The sequence below is a fragment of the Podarcis pityusensis genome (assembly GCF_964106645.2).
Source record: "Podarcis pityusensis genome assembly, chromosome: 12".
NCBI classification, from domain to species: Eukaryota; Metazoa; Chordata; class Lepidosauria; order Squamata; family Lacertidae; genus Podarcis; species Podarcis pityusensis.
Genome location: NC_138037.1, coordinates 45,824,994 through 45,852,677, shown reverse-complemented (window position 1 = coordinate 45,852,677; position 27,684 = coordinate 45,824,994). Strand labels below are relative to the sequence as shown.

At 46.3% G+C, this 27,684-nt stretch overlaps 1 protein-coding gene across 4 annotated transcripts; it reads left to right on the top strand.

The window, feature by feature from the left end:
- On the top strand, positions 1–27,495 carry ENTPD3 (ectonucleoside triphosphate diphosphohydrolase 3). Of its 4 annotated transcripts, none has more exons than XM_080974864.1 (11): positions 3–358; positions 2,660–2,715; positions 7,208–7,335; positions 9,307–9,424; positions 13,850–14,000; positions 16,482–16,641; positions 20,438–20,668; positions 21,572–21,844; positions 22,399–22,509; positions 23,818–23,955; positions 27,236–27,495. In XM_080974864.1, the coding sequence occupies exons 2-11, from the start codon at positions 2,676–2,678 to the stop codon at positions 27,467–27,469; spliced, it is 1,584 nt and encodes a 527-aa protein (XP_080830990.1). In that variant the 5' UTR covers positions 3–358; positions 2,660–2,675; the 3' UTR covers positions 27,470–27,495. The 4 variants fall into 4 exon arrangements, with proteins under 4 accessions (XP_080830992.1, XP_080830990.1, XP_080830993.1 ...); XM_080974867.1 differs by lacking the exon at positions 3–358 and adding an exon at positions 587–911; XM_080974866.1 differs by lacking the exon at positions 22,399–22,509 and having other exon boundaries at positions 1–358.
- Positions 27,496–27,684: the final 189 nt, after the last annotated feature.

The window sequence follows — 27,684 nt, the reverse complement described above, 5'->3', positions numbered from 1 at the left end:
GCCTGGTGGCCGGCTGGTGCCCTTCCTCCCAGTTCTGCCTGCCCTCTTGCCATTCCCGGCGGAGAGGCGGAGCCCGCGGGAGCTTCCCGGAGCTTTCCTCCTCGGACGCCGCGGGAGGGAGGAAGAACCTGCCGGGCTGCAGCGGCGTCACCCTCCTCTGTCTCCTCCTCCATCTCCATCCATTCTGGCCCCATCAACGCCGCTGCCGTGGGGCATCGCTGCCCGGCTGACAGGGCGATGAGGCGTCCCGGTCCCCCACCCAGGCGGCTGCTGTCCTACCCCCCGCGCGGGATATAAGGAGAAGGATCCACTCGGAGGAAGCTGCTTTTCCCCATCTTGGCTGCTGCCGCAGTGGAAGGTAAAAGGCATCGGGGCGCAAGGGATCGTGCGCTCGCGCGTTTGGGTTTCCCTTCGGGTTAGAATGGCAAGGGTTCTTCCCCGCGCGTAATCGTTACGCAGCTGGAGAAAGGAGAGCGCAGCAACCCGGCTGCAAGGTTGCATCTCCCTTCCGATGGCTTGCAGGCGATTTGCAAAGAGCTGCACTCTGAGGATCGCGGGCGGGGGGGGGGGGTGTTGCTTTTTGACCTGTGGACAGAAGATCTGGCTGGGGAGATTCTGCTGGGTGGGATGTGTTGGTGTGCCTGTGTTCCTGGGTGTGCGAACACAGAGGGTCCTGGAGTTTGGAGCTCCACAGCGGGCTGCCCCAACTTGGCGCCCCCCAGATGTTTGGAACCGATGGGGCCGATGGTGGATGTTGGGGTTCAAAGCTTCCGGGGTGGGGGTGGGGGCACCAGGCTGGCTGAGGCTTGACCTAGGGAAAGCCTTCGTGTATGGATGGTTGAGTGCCGCTTGCCCAAGGACATGGAGACAGAGGCTAGCAATCGACCGGACCACGCAGCGAATGCGCCTTAGGAAGGTGGAGCGTTGGCAATATTTTAAACGTGTGTTCGGAGCTGAGATTGGTTTGGTGCTTTTCCCTGAATGCAAAGTCGCGGTCTTTGGTTTTTTCAGCTTGGACAGACCTTTCTTTAGAAAGCATGGTGCTTAGAGATGGTAATGAGCAACAACTAGATATGTTTTTAAAAATAGAGATTTCCTTTCCTTTCCTTTTTCTGTGCGTGTTGGGGGTTGGTACTGAGCCATGTACAGTGGTACCTCGGGTTAAGTACTTAATTCGTTCCGGAGGTTTGTTCTTAACCTGAAACTGTTCTTAACCTGAAGCACCACTTTAGCTAATGGGGCCTCCCGCTGCCGCTGCGCTGCCGGAGCACGATTTCTGTTCTCATCCTGAAGCAAAGTTCTTAACCCGAGGTACTATTTCTGGGTTAGCGGAGTCTGTAACCGGAAGTGTATGTAACCTGAAGCGTATGTAACCCGAGGTACCACTGTATATGGAATCTTGCAGGCCTTGCTTCCCAAAAGGTCTGATGCAGGCATAGGTAAACTCGGCCCTCCAGATGTTTTGGGACTACAGCTTTCATCATCCCTGACCGCTGGTCCTGTTAGCTAGGGATGATGGGAGTTGTAGTCCCAAAACATCTGAGGGCCGAGTTTGCCTATGCCTGGTCTAATGCCTCACGGAAGATGCCTATGTACTGTGGCTGCTGCCTGAGGCTACATTTAAGCAATTTCATGTCTATGGCTTTGGCTTTTGAGAGTGTGCACTTTCTCTTCCTCCCTCCCTCTCTCATGCACACACCCCTCCTATGTCTCTCTCTCTCTCTCTCTCTCTCTCTCACACACACACACACACACACAGAGGCAGTCCCCACATCATGCACTTTCTCTCTTTCACATCCACAGAGATATTTCCGGCAGGCAGGCACGCTGCCTGTCCCGTGCTGTTTCAGGCTCACGTCCTCTCATCTGAAAAGATTCCCATAATATGTGCAGTTGGAAAGCTTTGTCCTTCTCTATAATAAACACACACCAACTTACACACGCAGGAACACACAAACAATGTATCTCTATATTTTGTTGGAAGCCACCCAGAGTGGCTGGGGAAGCCCAGCCAGATGAGCGGGGTATAAATAATAAATTGTTATCATAATATTATTCTGCCTCATACAGGTGTGCAACTTCTGCTTGGTGTTATTTCCTTCCTTCCTTCCTTCCTTCCTTCCTTCCTTCCTTCTCTCTCTCTTTCACTCAGCCAATTCAGTGCCCTCCAGAAGTTTGGAATCAGCCCCAGACCCAGGCCAACGGTTGGGGACGATGAAGAACTATAGTTCAAAATGCCTCACCTTAGCTATCCCTTTCCTAAGCCCATTCCCATAGGGCTACTGTTTTCCTACCTGCTTCCCTGCCTCTGTTTGAGAAATTAAGAAGTCCTTTTCTGTGTGAGGGAGCTGCTGCTTTTTTTGTGTACCTGAAATCCATACACTGTAGGGCATGCACAGACCAGGCCCCTGTCATTTTCTGGCAGAGAATCCCACCTATTTTGATGTTGCCATGCTGTGATTTCGCCAACCCCTCAGATCAATAGCTGTCCCCCTTCTCCTCTGTGCCTGCAAAGCACTTTCTCACCTTCTCAGTCTCTGGGAAGAAATAACTCCTTTTGCAGTCATGGGCCTGCAATAATTCCCCCCCCCCCCAGCTCCTTACTTGTTTTTCATAAACCCAACCTCACGCTGAATATTCTGTTTCTCTTGCTGTGTAGCTTGAACAAAAAAGAGATGTTTACTGCGCTGTCCCGACAATCCTGTGAACATACAGGTCAGTACTTGTGGCCGGTTGCCGTGGCAACATGCCAAGATGGGTTGGTTGCCATGTATATAAGACTTTATAGCCATAGGTATGTTAGGAAATGATTGTTCATTTCCTAGTGTACCTATAGCTATCATGTATGTTCAGGGCAGTGCTGCAGTTAAGGTGATTTTAGACTTTGGACTTAATTAATGGTCATGTGGGTTGAGGTGGGCTTTAGACAGCACAGCGTTATGACTTTGATTTTTGCAAAATGTCATGAAAACCAGCTCCTGCCGCATTGGGAGCCCATCTATCTGCGTGGAGCCCTCGACTGCTGTTCCAAAGTCCTCTCCTGGCCGGCTGCACACACATTCTGGTGTGATGGAGAGAGTTAGCTGCTGAGCAGACTTCATGTTTTCATCTTCAGTAAGTTATTGGAAACAAATAGTCCTGTGTGGTCTGTTAACTTGAATTAGGGCGTGGGAATTGAATGTATTTATTTTATCCCTTGCTCCAGAACGATACTGTTCTAAAAGCGAAACACAAAAGCTGTTTGGGATTTCTTTCTGGGTTTTTTTAAAATGTAGCTGTTGGCTTTTCCTCTACCTTCTGTGAAATAAGACTGATGGCTGAAAACATTAGCGAGCTGGATTCTGCCGCCTCCCCTACATCCCTCCAATCTGCTAGGGATACCCTCTTAATTCTTTCACCTGTGTGAGGACAATGACAGAAAGGTCCTCCTGTTTGCAGGTTTCATCCCCTAGGGACTCGCTTTAATTTGTGCTAGAGCCGTCTTGAAATTAATTCCAAAAAGTTAAGGTAAAGGTAAAGGGACCCCTGACCATTAGGTCCAGTCGTGACCGACTCTCGGGTTGCGAGCTCATCTCGCTCTATAGGCCGAGGGAGCCGGCGTTTGTCTGCAGACAACTTCCGGGTCATGTGGCCAGCATGACTAAGCTGCTTCTGGCGAACCAGAGCAGCGCACGGAAACGCCGTTTACCTTCCCGCCGGAGTGGTACCTATTTATCTACTTGCACTTTGACATGCTTTCGAACTGCTAGGTTGGCAGGAGCTGGGACCGAGCAACGGGAGCTCACCCCGTCACGGGGATTTGAACCGCCAACCTTCTGATCGGCAAGTCCTAGGCTCTGTAGTTTAACCCACAGCACCACCTGCACCCAAAAAGTTACCAGCCCACATTTTTTTCTTTTTACTTGTTGTTTAGTTATTTGAGACAACCAACAGCCAAAAAGAACCAACTCTCTTCCAGTTTACAAATGTGTCCTTCCTAGTCCCCTAGGTGGCATAGCAAGGGGTTATGTACATGTCTACATGTATTGGGGAAGACTTTCTTGTTCGCAAGACATCCTTCTCTGGGCTCACTTTTGGTGACTAGGACTGAGGTGTTGTGTTGACGTAAGGCCTTCTCAGTTTAAGACAGCCCCTTCTTTTTTTATTGTTTTACATCTAAGGGTCCTGTTGATGTTGCTTCCAAAATATTATCTTCCACCCTGCACTCTCAGGATAGATGGAGTTATTTGCGGGTGGCGCTGTGGTCTAAACCACTGAGCCTCTTGGGCTTGCCGATTGGAAGGTCAGCGGTTCGAATCCCCGTGATGGGGTGAGCTCCCGTTGCTCAGTCCTAGCTCCTGCCAACCTAGCAGTTTGAAAGCACGCCTGTGCAAGTAGATAAGTAGGTACCGCTGCGTTGGGAAGGTAAACGGTGTTTCCGTGCGCTCTGGTTTCCGTCACGGTGTTCTGTTGCGCCAGAAGCGGTTTAGTCATGCCGGCCACGTGACCCAGAAAGCTGTCTGTGGACGAACACCGGCTCCCTTGGCCTGAAAGCGAGGTGAGCAACCCCATAGTTGCCTTTGACTGGACTTAACCGTCCAGGGGTCCTTTACCTTTTACCTAGATGAAGTTATTCATCTAAATCGAGCCAAATTCTGCTCACATCCCTACAACCATGCCTAAATATTGGACTGCATTCACTCCAGGCGTAACGTCAACGACTTCTTGAAGCCGTCAAGCCTTTGCACATCTGCCTGAGAGAAAGCCCCAATGAATTCAATGGGGCTTACTTGTGAGCACATGTATACACGATTGGGTAAAGCGGTGATGGGGAACCGGTAGCCTTTTCAGATGTTTTGGACCCCAATACCCATCATTCCTCAGCAGCGGCCATCTTGCCTGGGGCTAATGGGAATCCAAAACGTCTAGAGGACAACCAAAACCACAGTTTAGCCCACCTGGAGTTAAAGGTTGCTCTCTTTCCCTTTAGGCATTGGCAGACAATGGCCTTGTTTGGTTTAAATTGAGGCTTCAACACTGCCCTGTGTTTCACTCCTGCCTTACGAACCTCCTGACAGCCAATTACTATGCAATAAAACATTCAGCTGACACAAGGTCATGAGGTGTGTATCTGCCAGATGATTTGCTGGATGGGTCTGGTTTTCTGTAAAATACTGGTATGCAACTACTGGCAGATGCTGAATTCAATGACAAATGTTTCAAGGACAGTTCATTTGCATGACAAACTCTCCCAAGGCTGCCTTAGATTCCTGGATGCTTGCCCTCTCTTCTTCTCTGGTAGCACTGAGAACATTTTGACATTGAGAGTCCATTCCTACTTTTCTTGTTGCTATATTTAGCATTTCCTAGAGTAACCAACTAGTAGGGACGTGGGTGGCGCTGTGGGTTAAACCACGGAACCTAGGACTTGCCAATCAGAAGGTCAGCGGTTCGAATCCCTACGACGGGGTGAGCTCCCGTTGCTCGGTCCCTGCTCCTGCCAACCTAGCAGTTCGAAAGCACGTCAAAGTGCAAGTAGATAAATAGGTACCACTCCGGCGGAAAGGTAAACTGCGTTTTCGTGCGCTGCTCTGGTTCGCCAGAAGCGGCTTAGTCATGCTGGCCACATGACCCGGAAGCTGTACGCCGGCTCCCTCGGCCAATAAAGAGAGATGAGTGCCGCAACCCCAGAGTCAGTCACGACTGGACCTAATGGTCAGGGGTCCCTTTACCTTCACCTAGACTAACCAAAGCAGGGAGATCTAAAACCAGCTTAAACAATAATTGTCAGTTCTAGGGAAGAAGATGCTTAAGAAGTGCACATTTGCCTGTTTACGTGCAATAGTTTTAAGAAAAAACGCCCTTTAAAATGTACACCTTTTGAAGATAACTAGGCAACCGAAAAAAAGGCATGATTAATCCTTCCTTTGCTAGCTAAAGGAACATTGTCAGCCGTGCACCTCCTGTGCTTTAAGAGATCAATTTATGCAACAAGCCTTTAAGGTAAGGAAGTGTTGCTAATTCTGTTTCCACTGGGTTGTGATGAGATGATGAATCATCCCTAAGCAAAGAAGGGAATTGGAAATGGTAACGTCCTACATCTCAGTTATCAGTATCCTCCCCGTTCCTCCTCCCTGGTCTTTAAGCACAAAATCCTGTTGGGTTTCCTAATAAGTGTAAGTCCTGAATAAGTGTAGGAGTTAGGCAAGCCGGTCTTGGCTACGCCTGCGCAATATTTCTGGTTTTCACAATAGAGAGTAGTTAAGAATAGGCTAAGAATTATTTCTAGTATGCCTCTGAATACCAGAGGCTGGAAACAAGGCTCTTTGTATGTTCCATAATGCCTATGAATCGGCTTCTACTGTACCTGTTGAATTTCTGTCTGTTACGCAGTTGTGAAAAGCACAAGAGCTCTGTTTGGAGGTGGGGGGTAGGAGGGTCATTCTACCAAGACCAGTCAATGAAAATACATCTACAGTGGTACCTTGGTTCTCAAACGCCTCGGTTCCCAAACGCCCAAAACACGGAAGTAAGTGTTCCGGTTTTTGAAAGTTTTTCGGAAGCTGAACGTCCAATGCAGTTGTCAGCTATTGTTTCCGGAGTTCCTGCACCAATCAGAAGCTGCGCCTTGGTTTTCGAACATTTCGGAAGTCAAACGGACTTCCAGAATGGTTTAAGTTTGGCACTTTTGTTTTTGCTATTTATTTTGCGTTTTTGTTTTTGTGGCTTTTTCGGTTAATTTGTTTTTGTGACTGTGTGGGTGATAATTTTTATCATCTACAATACTGTCTTATTTATTTTATAGTAGAGTACATTGATTATTGCTTTCATTTTATGAATCAATGGTCTGGTTAGAGAGTAAAATTCATGTTAAATTGATGTTTTAGGGGTTGTTTTTAAAAGTCTGGAACGGATTAATCTGTTTTGCATTACTTTCTATGGGAAAGTGTGCCTTGGTTTTGGGAACACTTTGGTTTTGGAATGGACTTAAGTTTGAGAATCAAGGTACCACTGTACTTTTCTAGCTCATTCCAAACATCAAAGGCTTCTAATGGGTTTTCATACGTTTATCCTATATATATATTCTGGGTTCACTCAGATGAACAGAGTTCCTCATTCTGAGCAAATGTAGAACCTGGAATTCTTAGGTTACAGTGCAGTGAAAAATAATAACGTTAACCCTGACAAATTCATGATGTCAGTCCCCCCCACCCTTCTTATTTTTTAGGTTCCCGAGTACTGTACAAAATGTCAACCATAGTCACTTTTGTCTTTCTGCTTTTAAGCATAGCAATTATTGTTGCTATTACTCTGGTCCAAGTGAATCGGAAAGAGGTCCTTTTGCCAGGGCTGAAGGTACGTTGAATGAATATGCTGCAGTATCCATTGCTTAGTTTGTGTGCTGGGGCTCAGCTGCTGAACCGGTGATGTAATGATAGTCAAGAGGGCTTCTGAGCATGTGGAAAGAGTTTTCCAGCACCAGAAAGTAAGCACATCTCGACTGCAAGCGCCTGCAATTAGAAAAAGGGTGCCTTGCAGGTCTTCCTTCCTCTCTTTCTAGAAGCTAATCACTGTTAACATAGAAAAACCTCTTCAGGTAGAATCTGTATGATAATAAGTGAAATAAACTAAGATCCAGGACAAAGACATCTTGGAACATCAAACCTCAAGTTCCTTTGGACATGTATATTCAAATAAGTGCTCCTCTGCTTTCCCTCACCCAAAGTTTGTTCCACAAAAGAGACATACCGTATTTTTCGCTCTATAACACGCACCAGACCATAACACGCACGTAGTTTTTAGAGGAGGAAAACAAGAAAAAAAATATTCTAAACGAAATAGTGGATATATGATTTTTGTGGTTCGTGCTGTGGCCACAGACATGTGATCTGACAGTGATCTGAGTTTGGAGTAGCCCAATGCAAAAATCCTGAGGATCCATGTGGATCCATGCTTTGTAACCACGGAGGAGGGAAGGAAGGGGAACCATGGATCTTCTGCTCATGACTGCAGCAGATCCCCCCCGCCACCCACAGGCATTCGCTCCATAACACGCACAGACATTTCCCCTTACTTTCTAGGAGGAAAAAAGTGAGTGTTATGGTGCAAAAAATACGGTACTCAGCCCCCAGACCTGGTGTTGTCTCTTTGCCGCCCCTTTGCTTCAGGTGGGCTATCTAAATGGGAGTCGGATGTGGCTTCAGAATGGACCCAAGAGCCAGCCAATCATGGCTTTAAATGAGGAAGTGGGAGGGACGGGATGAGGGTGGGGTATAGAGTCACTCAGGACTGGTTGGGAAAGAGGCTGGGTTCTTTTTCTGTAAAGACTGAAACAAAAAAGGACTGTAAGAAACTTTTCCAAGTCTTTATACCAGGCATAGACAAAATTGGCCCTCCAGGTGTTTTGGAACTACAGTTCCCATCATCCCTGACCACTGGTCCTATTAGCTAGGGATGATGGGAGTTGTAGTCCCAAAACATCTGGAGGGCTGAGTTTGCCTATGCCTGCTTTATACTTTCCTGGGCAACCAGCCGGGAGCCGCTGACAGCACCCCGCTGCCCCAATTAAAGGAAAGGACTGCTCAACAAAAAGCTTGCGATCCCCTGTATTAAAACCCAGAGCATAACATGCCAACCAACAAGAGCTCCCTTTGCCAGCACAGCGGGATTTAAGGGCAGTAATTACATAAGAGGGTGAGATCCTTATTAAGAAGATCTCTGGACAGTTACATGCCCAAAGGCTGAAGGCTTCCCACTTGAAAGCTCCTCTTGAAGAAACATATCTTGGCTGCGTCTGTTTTCCTCGAGGCAGGATTGGGACCCGATGGGTGTAGCTGCCTGCTTGCCCTACCAGTTAGGACATGCCCACAGTATTATCCTTCCATCTCTCAACTGCGAGTGGGAAGAAACAGGTAGGAGAAGCAAGCTCAGGAGAATGGGAATGGCCAGGGAGAGGGGTTGGAGGCAGGAGAGACTGTTGCCGCCCCATGGCATCTGCCGCCTGAGGTGGCTTCATCACTCTGTCCAATGGTAGAGCCGGCCCATAGGGAAACAGCTGTTCAAAGAAAAGAAGAAGAAGAAAGAAAGAAAGAAAGAAAGAAAGAAAGAAAGAAAGAAAGAGAGAGAAAAAGGAAGAAAAAGGAAGGAAGGAAGGAAGGAAGGAAGGAAGGAAGGAAGGAAGGAATCACCCTAGCTTAATACAAAAAGTATCTCTTAGGGACTTGGGCTACTTTTCTAACGCTTGTATTTTCTTTGATTGTTTCCAACAAGAAACCATGCTCGTCTTCTAATCTATAACTTTCTCTCTCCCCCCCTCCCACCACCAAGTATGGAATAGTGCTCGATGCAGGATCATCTCGGACGACTGTCTATGTATATGAATGGCCGGCAGAGAAAGAAAACAACACGGGAGTCGTGAGCCAGACCTTCAAGTGCAATGTGAAAGGTGAGGAGGGAATGTGGATTTTGGGGTGGTACCACTTTAGCTAATGGGGTCTCCCGCTGCCGCCGCATGATTTCTGTTCTCATCCTGAAGCAAAGTTCTTAACCCAAGGTAGTATTTCTGGGTTAGCGGAGTCTGTAGCCTGAAGCGTCTGTAACCCGAGGTACCACTGTACAATGGCAGGCAAAGCAATTGAAGCAGCCTTCTTGTATTGGGGCGGGCCACTCGGTGGGGAGGTATTGGCTGGGCGAATGACTCAGGGACAGGTTTTGCCGTTCCAAATGGGCGTGGGAAGCTAGTGCGTCATGCAGCAGGGTGGAAATCGTGCACGACTTGCCATTTGCGTGCCTGTGGCATTTCAAAATGTGACAGATTAGCAAGCGGGGATGGCAGTGGCAGCGGCAGATCGAAATCATCTGCATTCTCTGCTGCCCCGGTCTAATGGAAACTGCAGTGGCAGCTTGTTCCTGTGGGTGCGAATGCTTGTGTATATGCACACCTAAGAAAATTAGGCTCATAATAATAATAATAATAATAATAATAATAATAATAATAATTTATTTATACCCCGCCCAGCTGGCTGAGTTTCCCCAGCCACTCTGGGCGGCTTCCAATCAAGTGTTAAAAACAATACAGCATTAAATATTAAAAACTTCCCTAAACAGGGCTGCCTTCAGATGTCTTTTAAAGAGAAGATAGCTACTTATTTCCTTCACATCTGAAGGGAGGGCGTTCCACCGGGTGGCCGCCACTACTGAGAAGGCCCTCTGCCTGGTTCCCCGTAGCTTTGCTTCTCGCAATGAGAGAACCGCCAGAAGGCCCTCGGCGCTGGACCTCAGTGTCCCGGCTGAACAATGGGGGTGGAGACGCTCCTTCAGGTATACAGGACTTAGGTTGTTTAGGGCTTTAAAGGTCAGCACCAACACTTTGAATTGTGCTCGGAAACGTACTGGGAGCCAATGCAGATCTCTCAGGACCGGTGTTTTGTGGTCCCAGAGGCCGCCCCCAGTCACCAGTCTAGCTGCCGCATTCTGGATTAGAACAACGATGTTAGAACAACGATGATGGTCATTGCATATAAAGGCATGTGGCTGGAAACCGCAGGAGGGGACAGTTCTCTCGTGCTTGAATCCCTTTTTCCAGGTTTTCCCCGGGTATCTGTTTGGCTTCTGCAAACAGAATCCTGGTCTAGATGGGCCATTGGCTTGATACAGCAGCCTCTCCTTACGTTCATTTTTTAATCCACTATAACTCCAAGGAGTGCCAGGGTTCTTTGTTCCCTTTCTTTGTTCGCTAATTCTCACAATGCCCCTGTGAGGTCAGTTAACCTGAGGAAGGTTGACTCTCAAGGTCGCCTTGTTCAACATGAACCACTAACTCGCTGTATCTCATGACTAACCCTTTCATTGTGGTTTCCTACAAGATAGTGCCTACCTAGGCTTTAAATTTTGCTTAAACCGTGGGATTTTCTCTGCATGGATCATGGTTTCCCTCTCCTTCTTCTCTTGTGAGGCACAGACTCTTTTAATCAAAGGTTAAAAGATAAAGGTAAAGGGACCCCTGACCGTTAGGTCCAGTCGTGGCCGACTCTGGGGTTGCAGCGCTCATCTTGCTTTATTGGCCAAGGGAGCCAGCGTACAGCTTCCGGGTCATGTGGCCAGCATGACTAAGCCGCTTCTGGCGAACCAGAGCAGCGCACGGAAACGCCGTTTACCTTCCCGCTGGAGTGGTACCTATTTATCTACTTGCACTTTGACGTGCTTTTGAACTGCTAGGTTGGCAGGATCAGGGACCGAGCGACGGGAGCTCACCCCGTCGTGGGGATTCGAACCGCCGACCTTCTGATCGGCAAGCCCTAGGCTCTGTGGTTTAACCCACAGCGCCACCCATGTCCCTTAAAGGTTGCTGTTCAGCAAAGTGAGATTTCCAATTGATGGGTACAAACTCCTGAGCAAATCCTTTCATGCATGCAATTAGGTCGTGTCATTTCAGAAACAGCATTTGAAGTTCTTTCCAAGCTTCTTGTACTACAGGGATGGAAATATATATATTTCCATCCCTGTAGTTCCATTCTATTTGAAGCCTGCAAATAGAATCCCATCTGCAAATTATGGGCTTTGTGGGATTGGTTTGGTTTTTTTAAAAAAAAACTAATTAAAGGCAGGATCATTTTGGCTCTGCTGTAATCTGAAGCAAAATTCTTCTTTTTAAAATTTATTTATTTAGTTTTTCAAATTACAGTTTTACAATTACATATCCAACATACAACATAGATCCCACAGAATCTCCTGGACTTCCCTCCTCCCCTTTGTGGGTCCTATTGTTAGTCATTTCTTCCTGCATCTTTTATAATAATCCAAATCTTTTACAGCTCCATATTCACCATTAAACTACAAGTGCTATTCCAATCCTACTAAGAATTTTAACTGTTTACAGTGGTTTTTAAGATAAATTATATATTTTCCCCATTCTTTATTAAAATTTTGGTCTTCCGGAATTCTGATTCTTCTGGTCATTTTTGCCATTTCGGCATAATCCATCAATTTAAATCTGAAGCAAAATTCTCACCCTGGTTGCTTATGTGCTTATGTGTTTTTAACTTTTAAGGGCCACCCGTCTGGATTTATCCCAGGCCAAAATGGATACAGTAGTACCTCCGATTACATACGCTTCAGGTTACATACACTTCAGGTTACAGACTCTGCTAACCCAGAAATAGTGCTTCAGGTTAAGAACTTTGCTTCAGGATGAGAACAGAGATCGTGCTCCGGCGGCGTGGCAGCAGCAGGAGGCCCCATTAGCTAAAGTGGTGCTTTAGGTTAAGAACAGTTTCAGGTTAAGATCGGACCTCTGGAACGAATTACCGTATTTTTCGTTCTATAGGGCGCACCGGCCCATAGGACGCACCTCGTTTTTTGGGGGGGGAAATGAATAAAAAAAATTATTCCCCCCCCCGCCGCGGCTGCCACCCCAAGCCTTGTGCACACCTGCAAGAAGCACGGGGCACCCTCCGGAGGGCTCCGCGTGCTTCGGGCTGCAGGCTACTGCCCCAAGCCTCGCGCGCTCGGCGGGACCTCCTGCCGGGCGCGCAAGGCTTGCAGACACTCGCCCGAAGCACGGGGCACCCTCCGGAGGGCTCCCCGTGCTTCGGGCGACAGGCTGCCCCCCCAAGCCTCGCGCGCTCGGCGGGACCTCCTGCCGGGCGCGCAAGGCTTGCGGACACTCGCCGGGGCTGCAGGCTGCTGCCTGCAAGCCTTCTGAGCCCGCGGGAACTCCCACCGGGCTTGCAAGGCTTGCGGATAGCTTCCTGAAGCCTGGAGAGCGAGAGGGGTCGGTGTGCACCGATGCCTCTCGCTCTCCAGGCTTCAGCGAAAGCCTGCATTCGCCCCATAGGACGCACACACATTTCCCCTTCATTTTTGGAGGGGAAAAAGTGCGTCCTATGGAGCGAAAAATACGGTAAGTACTTAACCCAAGGTACCACTGTACTAGGTTTCAGTTTCATCAGCCAGAGCTGTTATACTGCTGTAAACCACGCATGCGGGTGGAGGGAAAGTAGCTTTTATTTTAGGTTTTTATTTTAGGAATGTAATGTGCCACTTGTAGGGTAATAATAATAATAATAATACACCTCACTAAGTGGTTTATATAGGAATGAATTAAAGCAATTAAAATTTGAAACAGAAATGATTAGATGCTAGAATCCATTGAAAACAGCTTCTTCATTCAAGCCAGGAAGTGAACTCTCCAGACAACGGAACAGGTCGCCTTTTCTTATCTCTCAGGCTGTGATCTCCTGGGTGACGCGGGTGCCATTAGGCAGCTAAATGTGCATGCGTACTCCCTCCATTCCCCTCCTTCCTGCCTCTGTGTGGTCCGGGCCCCTGGCAACCCATTCTATGCCACTGGGAGGAACAGGGATAAGCTTTACAATCCAATTTGTAACTTACTTTACAATTTATAACTTCCCGCTATCCCTTTTATTTCTTCATCTGATTTTATGCTTCTAGGCAGGGTCTCTAAAACTAATAAACAATAATGGTGACAGGGGACATCCCTGTCTCGTTCCTTTCATTATTTTACATTTTCCTGTTATTACATTATTTACTATCAGCATTGCCTGTTGGTCAGAATAAATTGCATCAATTTCTCTAAGAAATGACTCTCCGAAGTTCATAATCTCAATAGTTTTTTTCATGAAAGTCCATTAAACGTTGTCAAAGGCCTTCTCTGCACCTAGAATTCTATGGTTCTATAGTTACTGTAATGTTCAAGTTTTCCTACACATTATTTACTTGCTAACTTTATTTATTTGCTTTCCAAATAAAGAAGCAAAAGTGCTCAGAATGACACTAGCTTAAAGATAGAGCGGTTTAGTAAAAGTCTTGGTGAGTAACAAAACTGAATCCATTAACCCCCTTCTCCTAGGTCCTGGGATATCCAGCTATGCGAGCAACCCTCAAGAAATTGCTAAGCCCATTAATGATTGCATGAATAAAGTAAAGGAGAAAATTCCATTGCACTTACATACGACCACACCTGTCTACCTGGGAGCCACAGCTGGCATGAGACTTCTGAGGTATGGTTGGAAACCACAGCAGACGCTGATGTGTTGTGTGTATCGTTTTGTCCATTGTTAAGTGGATAAAGCCGGGGGAAATTATTCATGCCAAAGTCTTCTCATCCTCGCCTTAAAACCTATCAGTCTATGGGGATTAATAGATATGAGCATGTTAAGACAACGCCCATAAACCAAAGAGGGATTTGGATTTTCCCAGGGGGTATTGCTGGTGAGTAGAATCTTCCCTCAGATTCAACTTGTTGTGACTATTGACTGCCTTGTAGAAGACAGTTGATCCCAGATCGGAGTGTTCCTGAATATTTTGTAATAACTGTGTAATCTTGGGGGGAGGGGGCAAACAAGGACTTTGTGCCATGGGCTGCCACAACCAGGGAGGAGGGAGAGAGTGGGGGCTTGGCCCATGTTGCATACCTGACAACAGCCTGCACTTGTTGTTGTGCGTGTGCCAGTGGTTGTATAAAATCCTTTGTGCGTGCACAGATTTTTCTTTTAAGTGTTGACAAATAGTATAGATAACGGCCAATGTAAGTAAGTAAATTTTTATTTATAACCCGCCCTCCCCGGCCAAGACTGGGCTCAGGGTGGCTAACATCAATACATTAAAACACAATCAAACAATTGATTAAAATACAGCTTAAAAATTAGAATCAGGATAAAATTAAATGATTGCCCACAAATTTCAACATAGGGGTGAGGAACCTCAAGTATTCATCAGGACCAGCTATCCATGTTGGTCCCACATGAGCCGATTAAAGGGCCAAAGAGGTAACTTACAGGGTCCCATAGAAAGGGGTCAAACTGGGCCCGGACCAAAGCCCAGGCGGAACAACTCCGTCTTGCAGGCCCTGCAGAAAGATGTCAAGTCCCCCAGGGCCCTGGTCTCCTGCGGTAGAGTTTTCCACCAAGCTGGGGCCAAAGCCGAAAAGTCCTTGGCCCTGATTCAGGCCAGTTTAACTTCCTTGAGGCCCGGGACCTCCAAGATATTATTATTTGTGGACCGTAAGGTCCTTCGCGGGGCATACCAGGAGAGGTAGTCCCATACGTACGAGGGTCCTAGGCTGTATAGGGCTTTAAAGGTTAAAACCAGCACCTTAAACCTGACCCTGTACTCCACCGGGAGCCAGTGCAGTTGGTAAAGCACTGGGTGAATGTGGTCCCGCGGCAAGGGCACATAGATTATACTAAAAACACACCAGTGATTAATCCGTATAAATAAGATGCACAGCATATTTTTTTCCCTGGTGTGGTTTTGCTTGGCACCCATTCCCTGAAGCATTTTGACACAATTCAGGCTATGCTGATGTTCGTTACTTAGACCAGGGTTTCCAAAAGCTGTTTTCGGACTACAACTCCCATCATCCCTAGCTAGCAAGAGATGATGGGAACTGTAGTCCCAAAACGGCTGGGGGCCCGAGTTCAGGAGACCATGACTGAGACAAGCAGAATGGTAGAATCTGCAACCTGGAGATTGAGGGGGGGACAACCTCAGAGATGGAAGCTCTGCCCCTCATGACATACAGACCTCTCGGTGGTCTCGGTGGTGGGGTTAATAATAATAATAATAATAATAATAATAATAGAAAAGAAAACAAACCATGATCTTTGGCTAGCATCACATATAAACCAGGATTCATAAACCAGAACTTAGATGCTCCCAACAAACCCCAATCTATAGCCATGGTTAGTTTTTCGGCATACTGATTGTGGGACTTCTTTTTTGGGGGGGTCAAATCAACTGATGATGTGTTGTTCAGCTAAACCAGAATTCATGGTTTGTTTTCTCTCTGCGTGAGTGGCAAGGGGACTCACAGCCCAGATATGCACATTCATGGTAAGTCATTAACTACCGCTATGGGTCAAACCACAGAGCCTAGGACTTGCCGATCAGAAGGCTGGCGGTTCGAATCCCCACAACGGGGTCAGCTCCCGTTGCTCGGTCCCTGCTCCTGCCCACCTAGCAGTTGGAAAGCACGTCAAAGTGCAAGTAGATAAATACGTACTGCTCCGGCGGGAAGGTAAATGGCGTTTCTGTGCACTGCTCTGGTTCACCAGAAGCGGCTTAGTCCTGCTGGCCACATGACCCGGAAGCTGTACGCTGGCTCCCTTGGCCTACAGAGCGAGGTGAGTGCCGCAACCCCAGAGTCGGTCACGACTGGACCTAACAGTCAGGGGTCCCTTTACCTTTACTGTAATGTGCAAACCAGAGCATTGACTATTGATGTGTGGACCAGCCGGCACAAAGTGATCACTACAAGTAGAACATTCATACCCCCTGCTATCATTTTGGACCTGGTATTTTCCCATGAAAGCAGCCCACACATTTCCCTGGACCATCCAGTGTTGAATAATTAAGTGATGTACATGCATGTATGAATCAACCCTTGACTTGCCAAGTCTAGTCACTAGTTTTGGCAGACGACGAAGGGCAAACGTCTCCTTTCGGCCACTCAGCGTTTTGTATTCTTGTGACTTGCTTAGGTTGCAAAATGAATCAGCGGCCCATGAAGTCCTTCGGAGCATTCAAAAGTACTTCGCAGCCCTGCCCTTTGAATTTAGGGGCACTCAAATCATAACCGGGCAAGAGGAAGGGGTGTACGGATGGATAACAGCCAACTATTTAATGGGCAATTTCTTGGAGGTGCGTGGAAAAATCTGCATGTTTTATTGCATACTATTCTTTGATGAGTTGCTAGTGTTTGAACGGATGTACGCTGAGATTAGCATAACCCCCAGGCAAGGGAAGATTGTGGCACGATGTATGCATATATAAATATACAACCACCTAAAACTGTGGTTGTAGTACTAAGATTATCTTTATAGCAAAGGTTCCTGCCTTGAATTAGTCTTCTGTTTTACCTAGCAAACTGGTCTCTCCTGTTAAAGGCATAAAACATCATATAAGGGGATGACATTGAGTCGTGTTCTTAAAACAACAACACCCATTTAAAGTTTAATAATAATAATAATAATAATAATAATAATAATTTTATTATTTGTACCTTGCCCACCTGACTCGGTTGCCCCAGCCACTCTGGGCAGCTTCCAACAAATATAGACAGAAATACTGTTTTGGGGAAACAGGGGATGGGCAGGTCTAGGGACTCCCTGGTCCTGAACGGGGTAACTGTGCCCCTGAAGGACCAGGTGCGCAGCCTGGGAGTCATTTTGGACTTACAGCTGGCCATTGAGGCACAGGTCAATTCTGTGTCCAGGGCAGCTGTCTATAAATTCCATCTGGCACGCTGGCTGAGACCCTACCTGCCCGCAGACTGTCAGGAAGTTTTAAACATTTGACGTTTCATTATTTTTTCTATTTTGCTGGAAGCCGCCCAGCGTGACTGGGGAAACCCAGCCAGATGAGTGGGGTATAAATAATAATAATAATAATAATAATAATAATAATAATAGCATAAGACAACATAAAACACTAAAAACTTCCCTATACAGAGCTGTCTTCAGATGTCTTCAGAAAGTTGTAAAGTTGTTTATCTGTTTGGCGTCTGATGGGAGGATGTTCCACACAGAGGGTGCCACTGCCAAGAAGGCCCTCTACCTGGTTTCCTGTAACTTTGTTTATTGCAGTAAGGGAACCACCAGAAGGCCCTCAGAGCTGGACCTCAGTGGGGGTGGAGACGTTCCTTCAGGTATACAGGGCCGAGACCGTTTAGGGCAGGGGTCAGCTAGGTTTACCTCACCTCGGCTGGTTCACTCCCATGGAAATCGCTCCGTGGGCTGGCTCGTGTCTGTGCAGGCACGAATTTCGGCATCTGTGTCTGCTCAGACATGATTTCTGGTGCTGCGGAAGCGAGTCCCCGCTCTGCGCTGTGCCAGTGCAGTGTGCGGGGACTCGCCGAGTGGGTGGCTCGGTTCGGGGGCTGCTCGTGGGCCGTTTAAATGACCCCTGCGGGCCACTTGTGGCTCATGGGCTGCAGGTTGCTGACCCCTGGTTTAGGGCTTTAAAGGTCAGCGCCAACACCTTGAATTGTGCTCGGAAACAAACTGGGGGCCAGTGTAGGTCTTTCAGGACCAGTGTTATACGGCCGCTGTGGCCACTCCCAGTCACCAGTCTCTAGCTGCCGCGTTCTGGATTAGTTGCAGTTTCTGAGTCACCTTCAAAGGTAGCTTGCCCAGGGCAAAGGAAACCCCTCTAAATTTCACAGAAGTTTTAAATTGTAGGCAATCCTCACTCCAGAATAAGCCAAGCACATTACAACAGTCGTCACCACTCTAAGACACCCTGATCACACTTGCAGATGCAACTTTGTGGTTTACATTCCATACTCGATGTCCTCCTAAGCCATGCCCTTCCCAGGTTTCCCCAGTTCTTCCAGTGGAACAATCTTCCTTTTATCCTTTGGTGCTAAAACACCAAACCGGGAACAGAGGAAACGATGGCACAGTAGCCCTGTCCCTATGTACGGCAGGCCCTTTGCTTTCACAGCTGTTTGACAAAATCCCACAGGGAACTCTTTCCCTGTGCACAGAATAAGGAGCTCTGTTGACAGGAGTGGTGATAGCAGCTGGCCGAGTTGCCACGGTACTAGTGCCCTGACAGAGGCTACTGATGATGTCCGCTGATTTGAGGGGTGGCATTATTTTTCTGGCCTGGCACTGAGTAGTGCCAGACAGCCATAGCTAGCCAACTTTCCCGCAATGCACCTGATGTAGTGTTGCTCTGGGCATTGTGGGAAATCAAAAGGACAGCTAGACCTAGCCACCCGGGGCTGCTCAGAGCGGTGCCACTGCTGCCATGGAAGCCTGGGCAACTATTTTATCTTGAACAATTGCAAACGCAGTTAATGACGAGTCCACTTGTGATATAGTAGTGGTTCAGTGCTCATAATCCAACGTTTTGTCGATAAAGAGCTTAGTCATCGAGCTTTGTAGTAAATAATACACAAGAGGAGACAGTATGCCCACGACTTAAAGCAGGGGTATACAGTGGTACCTCGGGTTAAGAACTTAATTAATTCCAGAGGTCTGTTCTTAACCTGAAGCTGTTCTTAACCTGAAGCACCACTTTAGCTAATGGGGCCTCCTGCTGCCGTTGCGCCGCTGGAGCACGATTTCTGTTCTCATCCTGAAGCAAAGTTCTTAACCCAAGGTATTATTTCTGGGTTAGCGGAGTCTGTAACCTGAAGTGTATGTAACCCGAGGTACCACTGTATTTGGCTCCATCTGCATGTTTCCATCAGGAGGAGCAGAGAAAGAGGACGATGTCAGAGGTAAAAAGGAAAAGGTAAAGGACCCCTGGACGGTTAAGTCCAGTCAAAGGTGACTATGGGGTTGCAGCGCTAATCTCACTTTCAGGCCGAGGAAGCTGGTATTTGTCCGATCGGCGCAGCGACGGTCTGCCGGGGTGATGATCGATATGGGGGTAGTCCCCCCAGAGGGGGCTGATTGTTGCTGCGGCAATCCACCGGGGGATTCTATCGGTGTGGCGGTGATCCGCCCTGGGAGGATTTTGTCACCCCCCCGGATGACACCTGGGGCACACCACCCCCACCTGTCCCCTTCCTACGCCCCTGGCAATGGGAGCTCACCCTGTTGCGTGGATTCAAACCGCTGACCTTCTGATCGGCAAGTCCAAGAGACTCGGTGGTTTAGACCACAGTGCCACTCGCGTCCCAATGTCAGAGGATTCTTTAGCGATAAAACTTCTGATTACTGGAACGACATCCAAGCACTGAACCACTGGTATATCACAAGTGGACTCTTTATTTACTGTGTTTCCAATTGCTCAAGATAAAACCTATTTTGGAAAGAGAAGAAATGAGCACTGAGCCACTGATATATCATAAGTGAACTCATCATTTACTGTGTTTGCAATTGTTTAAGATAAAACCTATTTGGGAAAGAAACTGCTTTTGCCATTTCTATGGACGTTTATTGTTTGCTTTCATCACCAGTTTCCTTGGTGATATTATCTCCTGTTGACTGCAGTAGTCATTGTACCACCACCCCGTTCATTGTTTTATGGCCAGGTAAGCCTGCCAGGGCCCACAGACTGTGGGGAACACTTTGCCCAATGCCCCCTCAAACCTGGAACTGGCCCGTCCTGTTGGTTTCAGCATTGTGCTGCTGACTGTGCACAGGCTGAACATCTTTGCCTACGCATTTGGCTCGCGATACAGGCCTGGTTGGCATATTTTCCAAAGTGCAACTGGTGGCGCCCCAACCGCCCTGATCAAATGTACGTAGGGTGAACTACACTATTCCAAACTCTTGTTGTGACAGCGTCTTGCTACTTCTGTGGCTTTATTCTTTGGAAGAACACTCTGATTTATACAGCTTCCACAGGCGATCTGGGGAGCGCTTTTCGCATTGATCTCAGCGCAGTTTTGTGACACCCTGTAAGCTCAGAAGGGAAAGTTTAGATGAGAGCAGAGCCCCATGGTGGCCCGGGATGTCAAATCTACCTTCTTCCTTTCCAGAGAAACCTTTGGAGGGCCTGGGTCCATCCCCACGGAGCAGAGACCACAGGTGCCCTCGATTTAGGAGGGGCCTCCACCCAAATATCGTTCATCCCCGATGAGACCGGTGACACGACCAACAGCACGCTGCCAGTGCAGCTGTACGGCTATGAATACAGTGTGTACACGCATAGCTTCCAGTGTTACGGGAGAGATGAAGCAGAGAAAAAACTGCTGGCATCGATACTACAGGTATGGCTGAGGGAATGCTCTTCTGCTAGGATGGTCTACTTCTTGAATGCAGAGAAGGGTACAGAGTTCAGTAGTGGAGCAAACAGTTTGTGTTAAGTTGTGGGTGAACATATCAGACGACACAGCGATTCTTCAAACAGCTCTTCTTTATTCAGAGGCCAGAACAGAACTGAACTGAAGGGCTCAGTCAGCCTGCTTATATAGAGCTCCAGTACAACGTTACTGTAGCAACTTTCTAAAACTATCCAATCACTGAACGTCACTTTCGATCCTTCATTTGCATAACTATCTACAGTATCCCCCTGCTAAAACTATCCAATCACTGAACGTCACTTTCGATCCTTCATTTGCATAACTATCTACAGTATCCCCCTGCTGGCCCAGGGTGAGAACTTCAGTACATAACAGTTTGCATGGCTTGTTTGCCATTTTCTCATAACAAAAAGCCTGGAGCAGTGGAGATTCAATCAGCAGTCTTCTTTCAAAAAGTAAAAAGCGGGACGTGCCCAAAAGTCATTTTAGGAATGGTTGAACTTTTTTAAGACAACACAAAAAAAAGAAAAAAGAAAAAAAGGCGATTGACAATCTAAGTTATGTCAATCCGAGTTACTAGCCACAGGGGAAGATGGAGAGACAAGTAAACAGAGGAAGTCAAAAGCTGATGTAACAAAAACCCAGTGGTTTTTATTAAGCCAAAGCAACTTCAGAAAGGTGGAATTCAGAGAAGCATTGGGGGAGGTTTTTCTACTGCAAAGCTGCCTCCCTTTATGGATGCATGTTGGTCAGGGAAAAATGCAAAACATACAGCCTATTTTAGTGACGTTCCCTGTAACAATGACTCCTGTCGAAATTATCCCTCCTGTTTAAAACCTCCTTGTTTGTTTGTTGTTTGTCAACTGCCAGAATTCAGGTGATAAATCCAGGATCAATAATCCATGCTATCCTCGGAATTATAAAACTGTTGTAACCACGAAATACTTGTACGGCAGCCTCTGCACGGCATTTCTAAGGCCAGAGAACGACAACCCAGACCAGCTTGTAAATGTCACTGGAAGTGGAGATCCAGCTCTCTGCAGGGAAGCCGTATCCAAGTTATTTGATTTCGCAAGTTGCAGGGGGAAGGAAGACTGTTCGTTTAATGGCGTCTATCAGCCAAAGGTTAAAGGGAACTTTGTGGTACGTTTAATTTGCCTGGTGCTTATTGTGCTGTTCGTCTGTGTATGTGTGCAAGTATGTGTAGTTGTGTAGTCAGCATTTCTTTACAACTGGAAACTATTCAAGAAATTACAGGATATCGCTTATCTGAATTCCCCCAAATAATCATGTTATGTATGATTAAGAGATAAGTTGAAAAAGAGATAAGTTGAAAAGTTGATTGCTATTATTGGATGAACAGGGGAGGGAACTTAGATAATAATGATTCCCCAGATAAGAGCGAAATAAGGAGTTTTCAAGAAAATAAATGTTCATTGGAAAAGGGGTCTTATTAAGAAATTTCTGGAATAACATGCAGGATAATAGCCCGATTTGTTGTTTCCCATGTTCTGCTCTAAAGGAAATTTGGTGAACTATTGTTTAGAATCATGTTTCTAGACATACACGTTTGTGTGTTTACAGTTTTTATCTCATTTCGTTTCTGTCCTGCTTTTGTTTTTGTAAAATAGTAAATAAATAATAATAAAAAATAAAACCACAGTTGAGGTCTAACTCTTACCTGCCTTAATCCATAGGCCTTTTCTGGATTTTACTACACAGTCAATGCTCTGAATTTAACTGGAGAATTTTCACTGGCTGATTTTAATTCAAGCATGTGGACATTATGTTCACAGAATTGGAATCAGGTCTGTATCAATCTTCTGAACTCGTAGAAGGGAACTGTTGACAAAAGTTTGCTATACCTGTGCAAAACTAAACACTCTCATTCATCGAAATGCTTAAGGGGAAAAAATGACAGGACAAAATTTATTTAGGCTGCATTCCAAAGCACACTTTCCTGTGAATAATTTCCTCTATTTAACATGAGACTTCCAAGTAAATATGTCTTGCTTTTCATAAAATTTAGATTCAGACTCTGAAACTTGACAACAGAAGCATGTTCCTAATGCTGGGAATTATCTAGCCAAATTATCTAGATGCAAGTGTTTAACTGTTGCTGGATCATGCTTTTTATTTTTATTGTTAGAATGGTAAAACAAAAATCTAATATTCCTGCGTTGGAGGGGGTTGGACTAGTGTCCCTTCCAATTCTAGGATTCTATTATTCTCATACTCAGTTCTATACAAATAACGAAAACCAAAATACTGTTCTCTAGCAGATGTCTTAACAGGTATCCTCTAGAAATATACCGTATTTTTCGCTCTATAGGATGCACCCGACCATAGGACCCGACCATTGTTTTAGAGGGGGAGAACAAGAAGGAAAAAAAATCTCCTCCTCTCTGCTCAGCGCCCCTTCAGCGAAGCGGCAGGAGAAACGGAGCCCCTTCCACTTCTCCTCCCGCTTAGCTGAAGGGGCGCTGCGCAGCTCTCCCTCTCTGCTGAAGCCGGGAGAGTCTTGCACTCCCGGCTTCAGCAAAAGGAACCCGAAGCCTTCAGAGCACAGCACGAGTTCCCGCTGCACTCTGAAGGCTTCAGGTGGCTATCCCTGAAGCCTGGAGAGTGAGAGGGGTCGGTGCGCACCGACCGCTCTCGCTCTCCAGGCTTCAGCGAAAGCAATGCGTAGCCTCCAGAGTGTGGTGGGAGCGCTCCCTCTGCGCTTCGGAGGCTTTGCATTGCTATCGCTGAAGCCAAGGAGCCTGCATTCACTCCATAGGATGCACACACATTTCCCCTTAATTTTTGGAAGGGAAAAAGTGCGTCCTATAGAGCGAAAAATACGGTAATATATATCACTTCAAAACAAGTTGGCACGATTGGTTCCAGGCAGATCTCCACATTCATATGGTTTCCTTGCCGTGTTTCTTTCCCTTGACAAACTCATATTCAGAGCTAATTACCGTACACCAAGAGTCTTACCTTGGATTTTCAGAGTACCATTTCTTTACCTGCCCTAATGACCTTGATTACAACGGAAGGCCAGAGTAAAAATTTTCCCAATGAAATAAATATTAACGTTGATTTGGTTTTGAGTAACTGTTTTTGTTTTTCAGCTTCCGTACATGATACCTAAATTTGATGAAATCTACGCAAAATCTTACTGCTTTTCAGCTAACTACATCTATTACCTGCTTATACACGGGTATAAGTTCAGTGCAGAGACTTGGCCACAGATTCGCTTTCAGAAGGAAGTAAGTTTAACTCCCATCCCTCATCCCCCCTCAAAAGATAGTGGAAGTCTTGAAAGATTAAGACTTTGGAAGTCTTAGGGTGGGAGTCTGGGGCTGGAAGTCTTGAAAGATTAAAACAAAGTCAGGGACTCAGAGCTGTTGTCAATAGATGTTTCTTAACCATTGCAAAAATTAAAAATAAATTTGGAACACAGTTGACTTTACTGTGAACACAATTGCTCCAGCCACTACTTCTTTGGCGATCACTCGTAACCGAGTAAGATTGTCTTCCATGAGCACGGTCTTAACAGTGAGTCCATAAGTGACTGTGGAGGTCAATTCTGGATCCATACATCCTTCCACAGTGGGGACATAGGTTTCCGGGCAGGAGTTGATCACGGTGAGGGTTTGCCAAGTGTGCCTTCCTCTTAGCACATTTCTCCCTTGCATCCTGAATTTGAGCGTCTTCAAAGTCCACGACAATTTTGGTAAAGTCCCAGTTGTCGACGTCTATACTACATTTTTAAAGATTTGCCTTGAGGGAGTCTTTGAACCTCTTTCATTGTCCACTGGTATTTCGCTTTCCATTCTTAAGTTGGGAATAGAGTAGTTGCTTTGGAAGACGATAATCAGGCATCCGCACAACATGACCAGTCCAACGAAGTTGATGTTGAAGAATCATTGGTGATCTTTGCTCCTTCCAGGATGCTGGCATTAGTTTGCCTGTCTTCCCAAGTAATGTGTAAAACCTTTCCAGCCACTAGAGACATAGGAAGCTGGCTTACAGAGTCCGAACATCTGTCTGCTTAGTTTAGGATTGCTTAGACTGACTCTCCGGGATATGAGTCAGGGGTCTCTCCCAGACCGATTCAGAGATGCTGGGGACCCTCTGCTCTACCACTGAGCTATGAGGCTCCTCCAGGACTTTGTCCAATGGCAGATTGAGGTTTTTTGAAGTGGTGGCTAAGGTTGTTTTTTTCAGGTAGAGGGATGCCTTGACCCTTGGCCAACCCTCCATGGGTTGCACGTTGAAAGGTGTGGTGTGACATCAGAGCAGGGGACCCTTGGGGGTGGTCAGTAAATATATACCTGTGTGTATATTTGTGTGTGTGTGTGTGTGTGTTAATGGACAAATGGGGGACACCAAAACTTTTGGCATCCCCCCAGGGATCAGTACTTTTTTCTGGAGGTACTTCAGGGTACACAGTGCTGGCACCTTTTCTTTTTCAAATGTTAAAAGTGTGGTGCTTCCCATTAAGGACTTCCTGGTGAGTGCTGGCTCCTTTTTTTTCCTATTAAAAAAGAAAAAAGAGGAAGAAAGCACTGGTAGGGATCATGTGTGAGTAGTCAGCAAATTAAATTTTAATTTTAAAAATTGTCTTTGTTTTTTAAATTGGGCGGAGGGAACAGTGGAGGCGGCTGCACAAAGCCCATGAACCTGTTGCAAAGGAAACCCATGATTTCGCAATACATTTGAAGTGGGCCAATCTGGACTAAAACGTCTATTCTGCTTTCTTTTGGAAAGCATCAAATACCTATGCTCCTGCTAGCCAAGTAATCCCTGCCTCCCTGCACAGAAGATACTGCTCATCCCGTTAAGTTGTGGGTGAACATATCAGACGACACAGCGATTCTTCAGACAGCTCTTGTTTATTCACAGGCCAGGACAGAACTGAACTGAACTGAAGGGTTCAGTCAGCCTGCTTATATAGAGCTCCAGTACAACGTAACTGTAACAATTTTCTAAAACTATCCAGTCACTGAACATCACTTTTGATCCCTTATTTGCATAACTATCTGCAGTATCCCCCTGCTGGCCCAGGGTGAGAACTTCAGTACATAACACATCCCTCCTGCAGAAATACCGCTACGTGTGAAGATCCGACGAAAGAAGCAACACAGTACATAGGAGAAATTCAGCAAAAAATAATTTTACTCTGCATTTTGCAACAGATTACAGAAGCAAAATATTATGACCAGAAATTATTACAACATATTTTGGCATTGTTAAAAAAAGTGGCAAGGGGGGCTCATGATGCTATATTCTGGCAATCCTAGGAGCATCGTTGCTGTGTAAATATTCGTATTATTTTTGGCAGAGGAGAGCATGTTTTGGAAATCCTTGCTTGACATTATTTTGTTTGTTTTAAACATTATTAACCAGAGTATTTTTTTAGTTGCCATATTGACCTTTCAGACAGTCTAAGCTTCAGCTTTGAGCTAGTGCAGAGTCCCAGCGAGTAGGCTGAGCATGTAACATTATACAGCAATAAAATTCAGGTGCATGAACCCTCTCTGTCACATATAAAATCTTCAGTTTGGATCAGAACCTCTTCACATGTTCATTATTGGATGAAAAGGCGATAGACCCACTTGTACCATCTGTCCACTCCTTTATTTCTTAGCAAGAGCACTGAGAACAGTATCTGTGTTCAAATGCAGATGGAGTTAACATGAAAAGATGCAATGAATGGGAAGAGGTGGGATAATAATAATAATAATAATTTTTTTTATTTATATCCCGCCCTCCCCAGCTGAAGCCGGGCTCAGGGCGGCTAACAACAACAAAATAATACAACATTCTAAAATCATTTCATTATAAATTTAATTCAAATCAAATTGATGGCAACCATTAGACTAGAGTTCTGTGAAGATTGCCAAAGGAGGGAGTCAGGCTGTGCCCTGGCCAAAGGCCTGGTGGAACAGCTCTGTCTTGCAGGCCCTGCAGAAAGATGTCAAGTCCCGCAAGGCCCTAGTCTCTTGTGACAGAGCGTTCTACCAGATTGGAGCCACAGCCGAAAAAGCCCTGGCTCTGTATACAGTGGTACCTCGGGTTACATACGCTTCAGGTTATATACGCTTCAGGTTACAGACTCCGTTAACCCAGAAATATTGCTTCAGGTTAAGAACTTTGCTTCAGGATGAGAACAGAAATCGTGCTCCAGCGGCAGGAGGCCCCATTAGCTAAAGTGGTGCTTCAGGTTAAGAACAGTTTCAGGTTAAGTACGGACCTCCGGAACGAATTAAGTACTTAACCCGAAGTACCACTGTATCTGCTGAAGATTTGCTTCCACATACAGATATTTGTGAACTGGCCTTTTACTACATGCACCCAACATGCTAGTTTTGCTATTCACAAATGTATGAAAATATGCTATTAATTTCTTATAGCAACTTTTTTGGTCATATTAAAAAACAACAACCCACAGTACATAGGAAAAGCAGATCTTCTATCTTCTAGAATGGCCCTGAGGTTTATTATCTGAAGAGTCTAATTTGCTGTTCTTTTCCTGTGTTTCAGGTCGATAACAGCAGCATAGCTTGGTCGCTAGGCTACATGCTCAGTCTCACCAACATGATTCCGGCAGAGAGCAATATGATCTTGTCCCCCATGAGCCCCTCCCTGTTTGCTGGGCTGCTTCTCTTTTTCACAGCCGTGGCGTTACTGTGCCTCATCTTCCTTGTGTATTCGTGTGTGGTGTCGCGCATGCGAAAGAACGCCTGTCATGTCGACCACGTGTTTCCTGTAGAATAAATACGCTCGTAACAGAGAGAACAGAACGGTCTCTTATTTGAAAAAGCAGTGTTTTACGACATAAGGGAAACGGCGGGTGCTTTCGAATTGAGCCGTTTTGGTGCAGCAACAAGATGCAATGAAGTACAGGCAGAAAAAAGCCCTGGTGCATCTGTTGGAGAAATTTAAAAAGAAGTTCCTAGACTGGAGGCATTTCCTCCCAGAAACCCCAAACA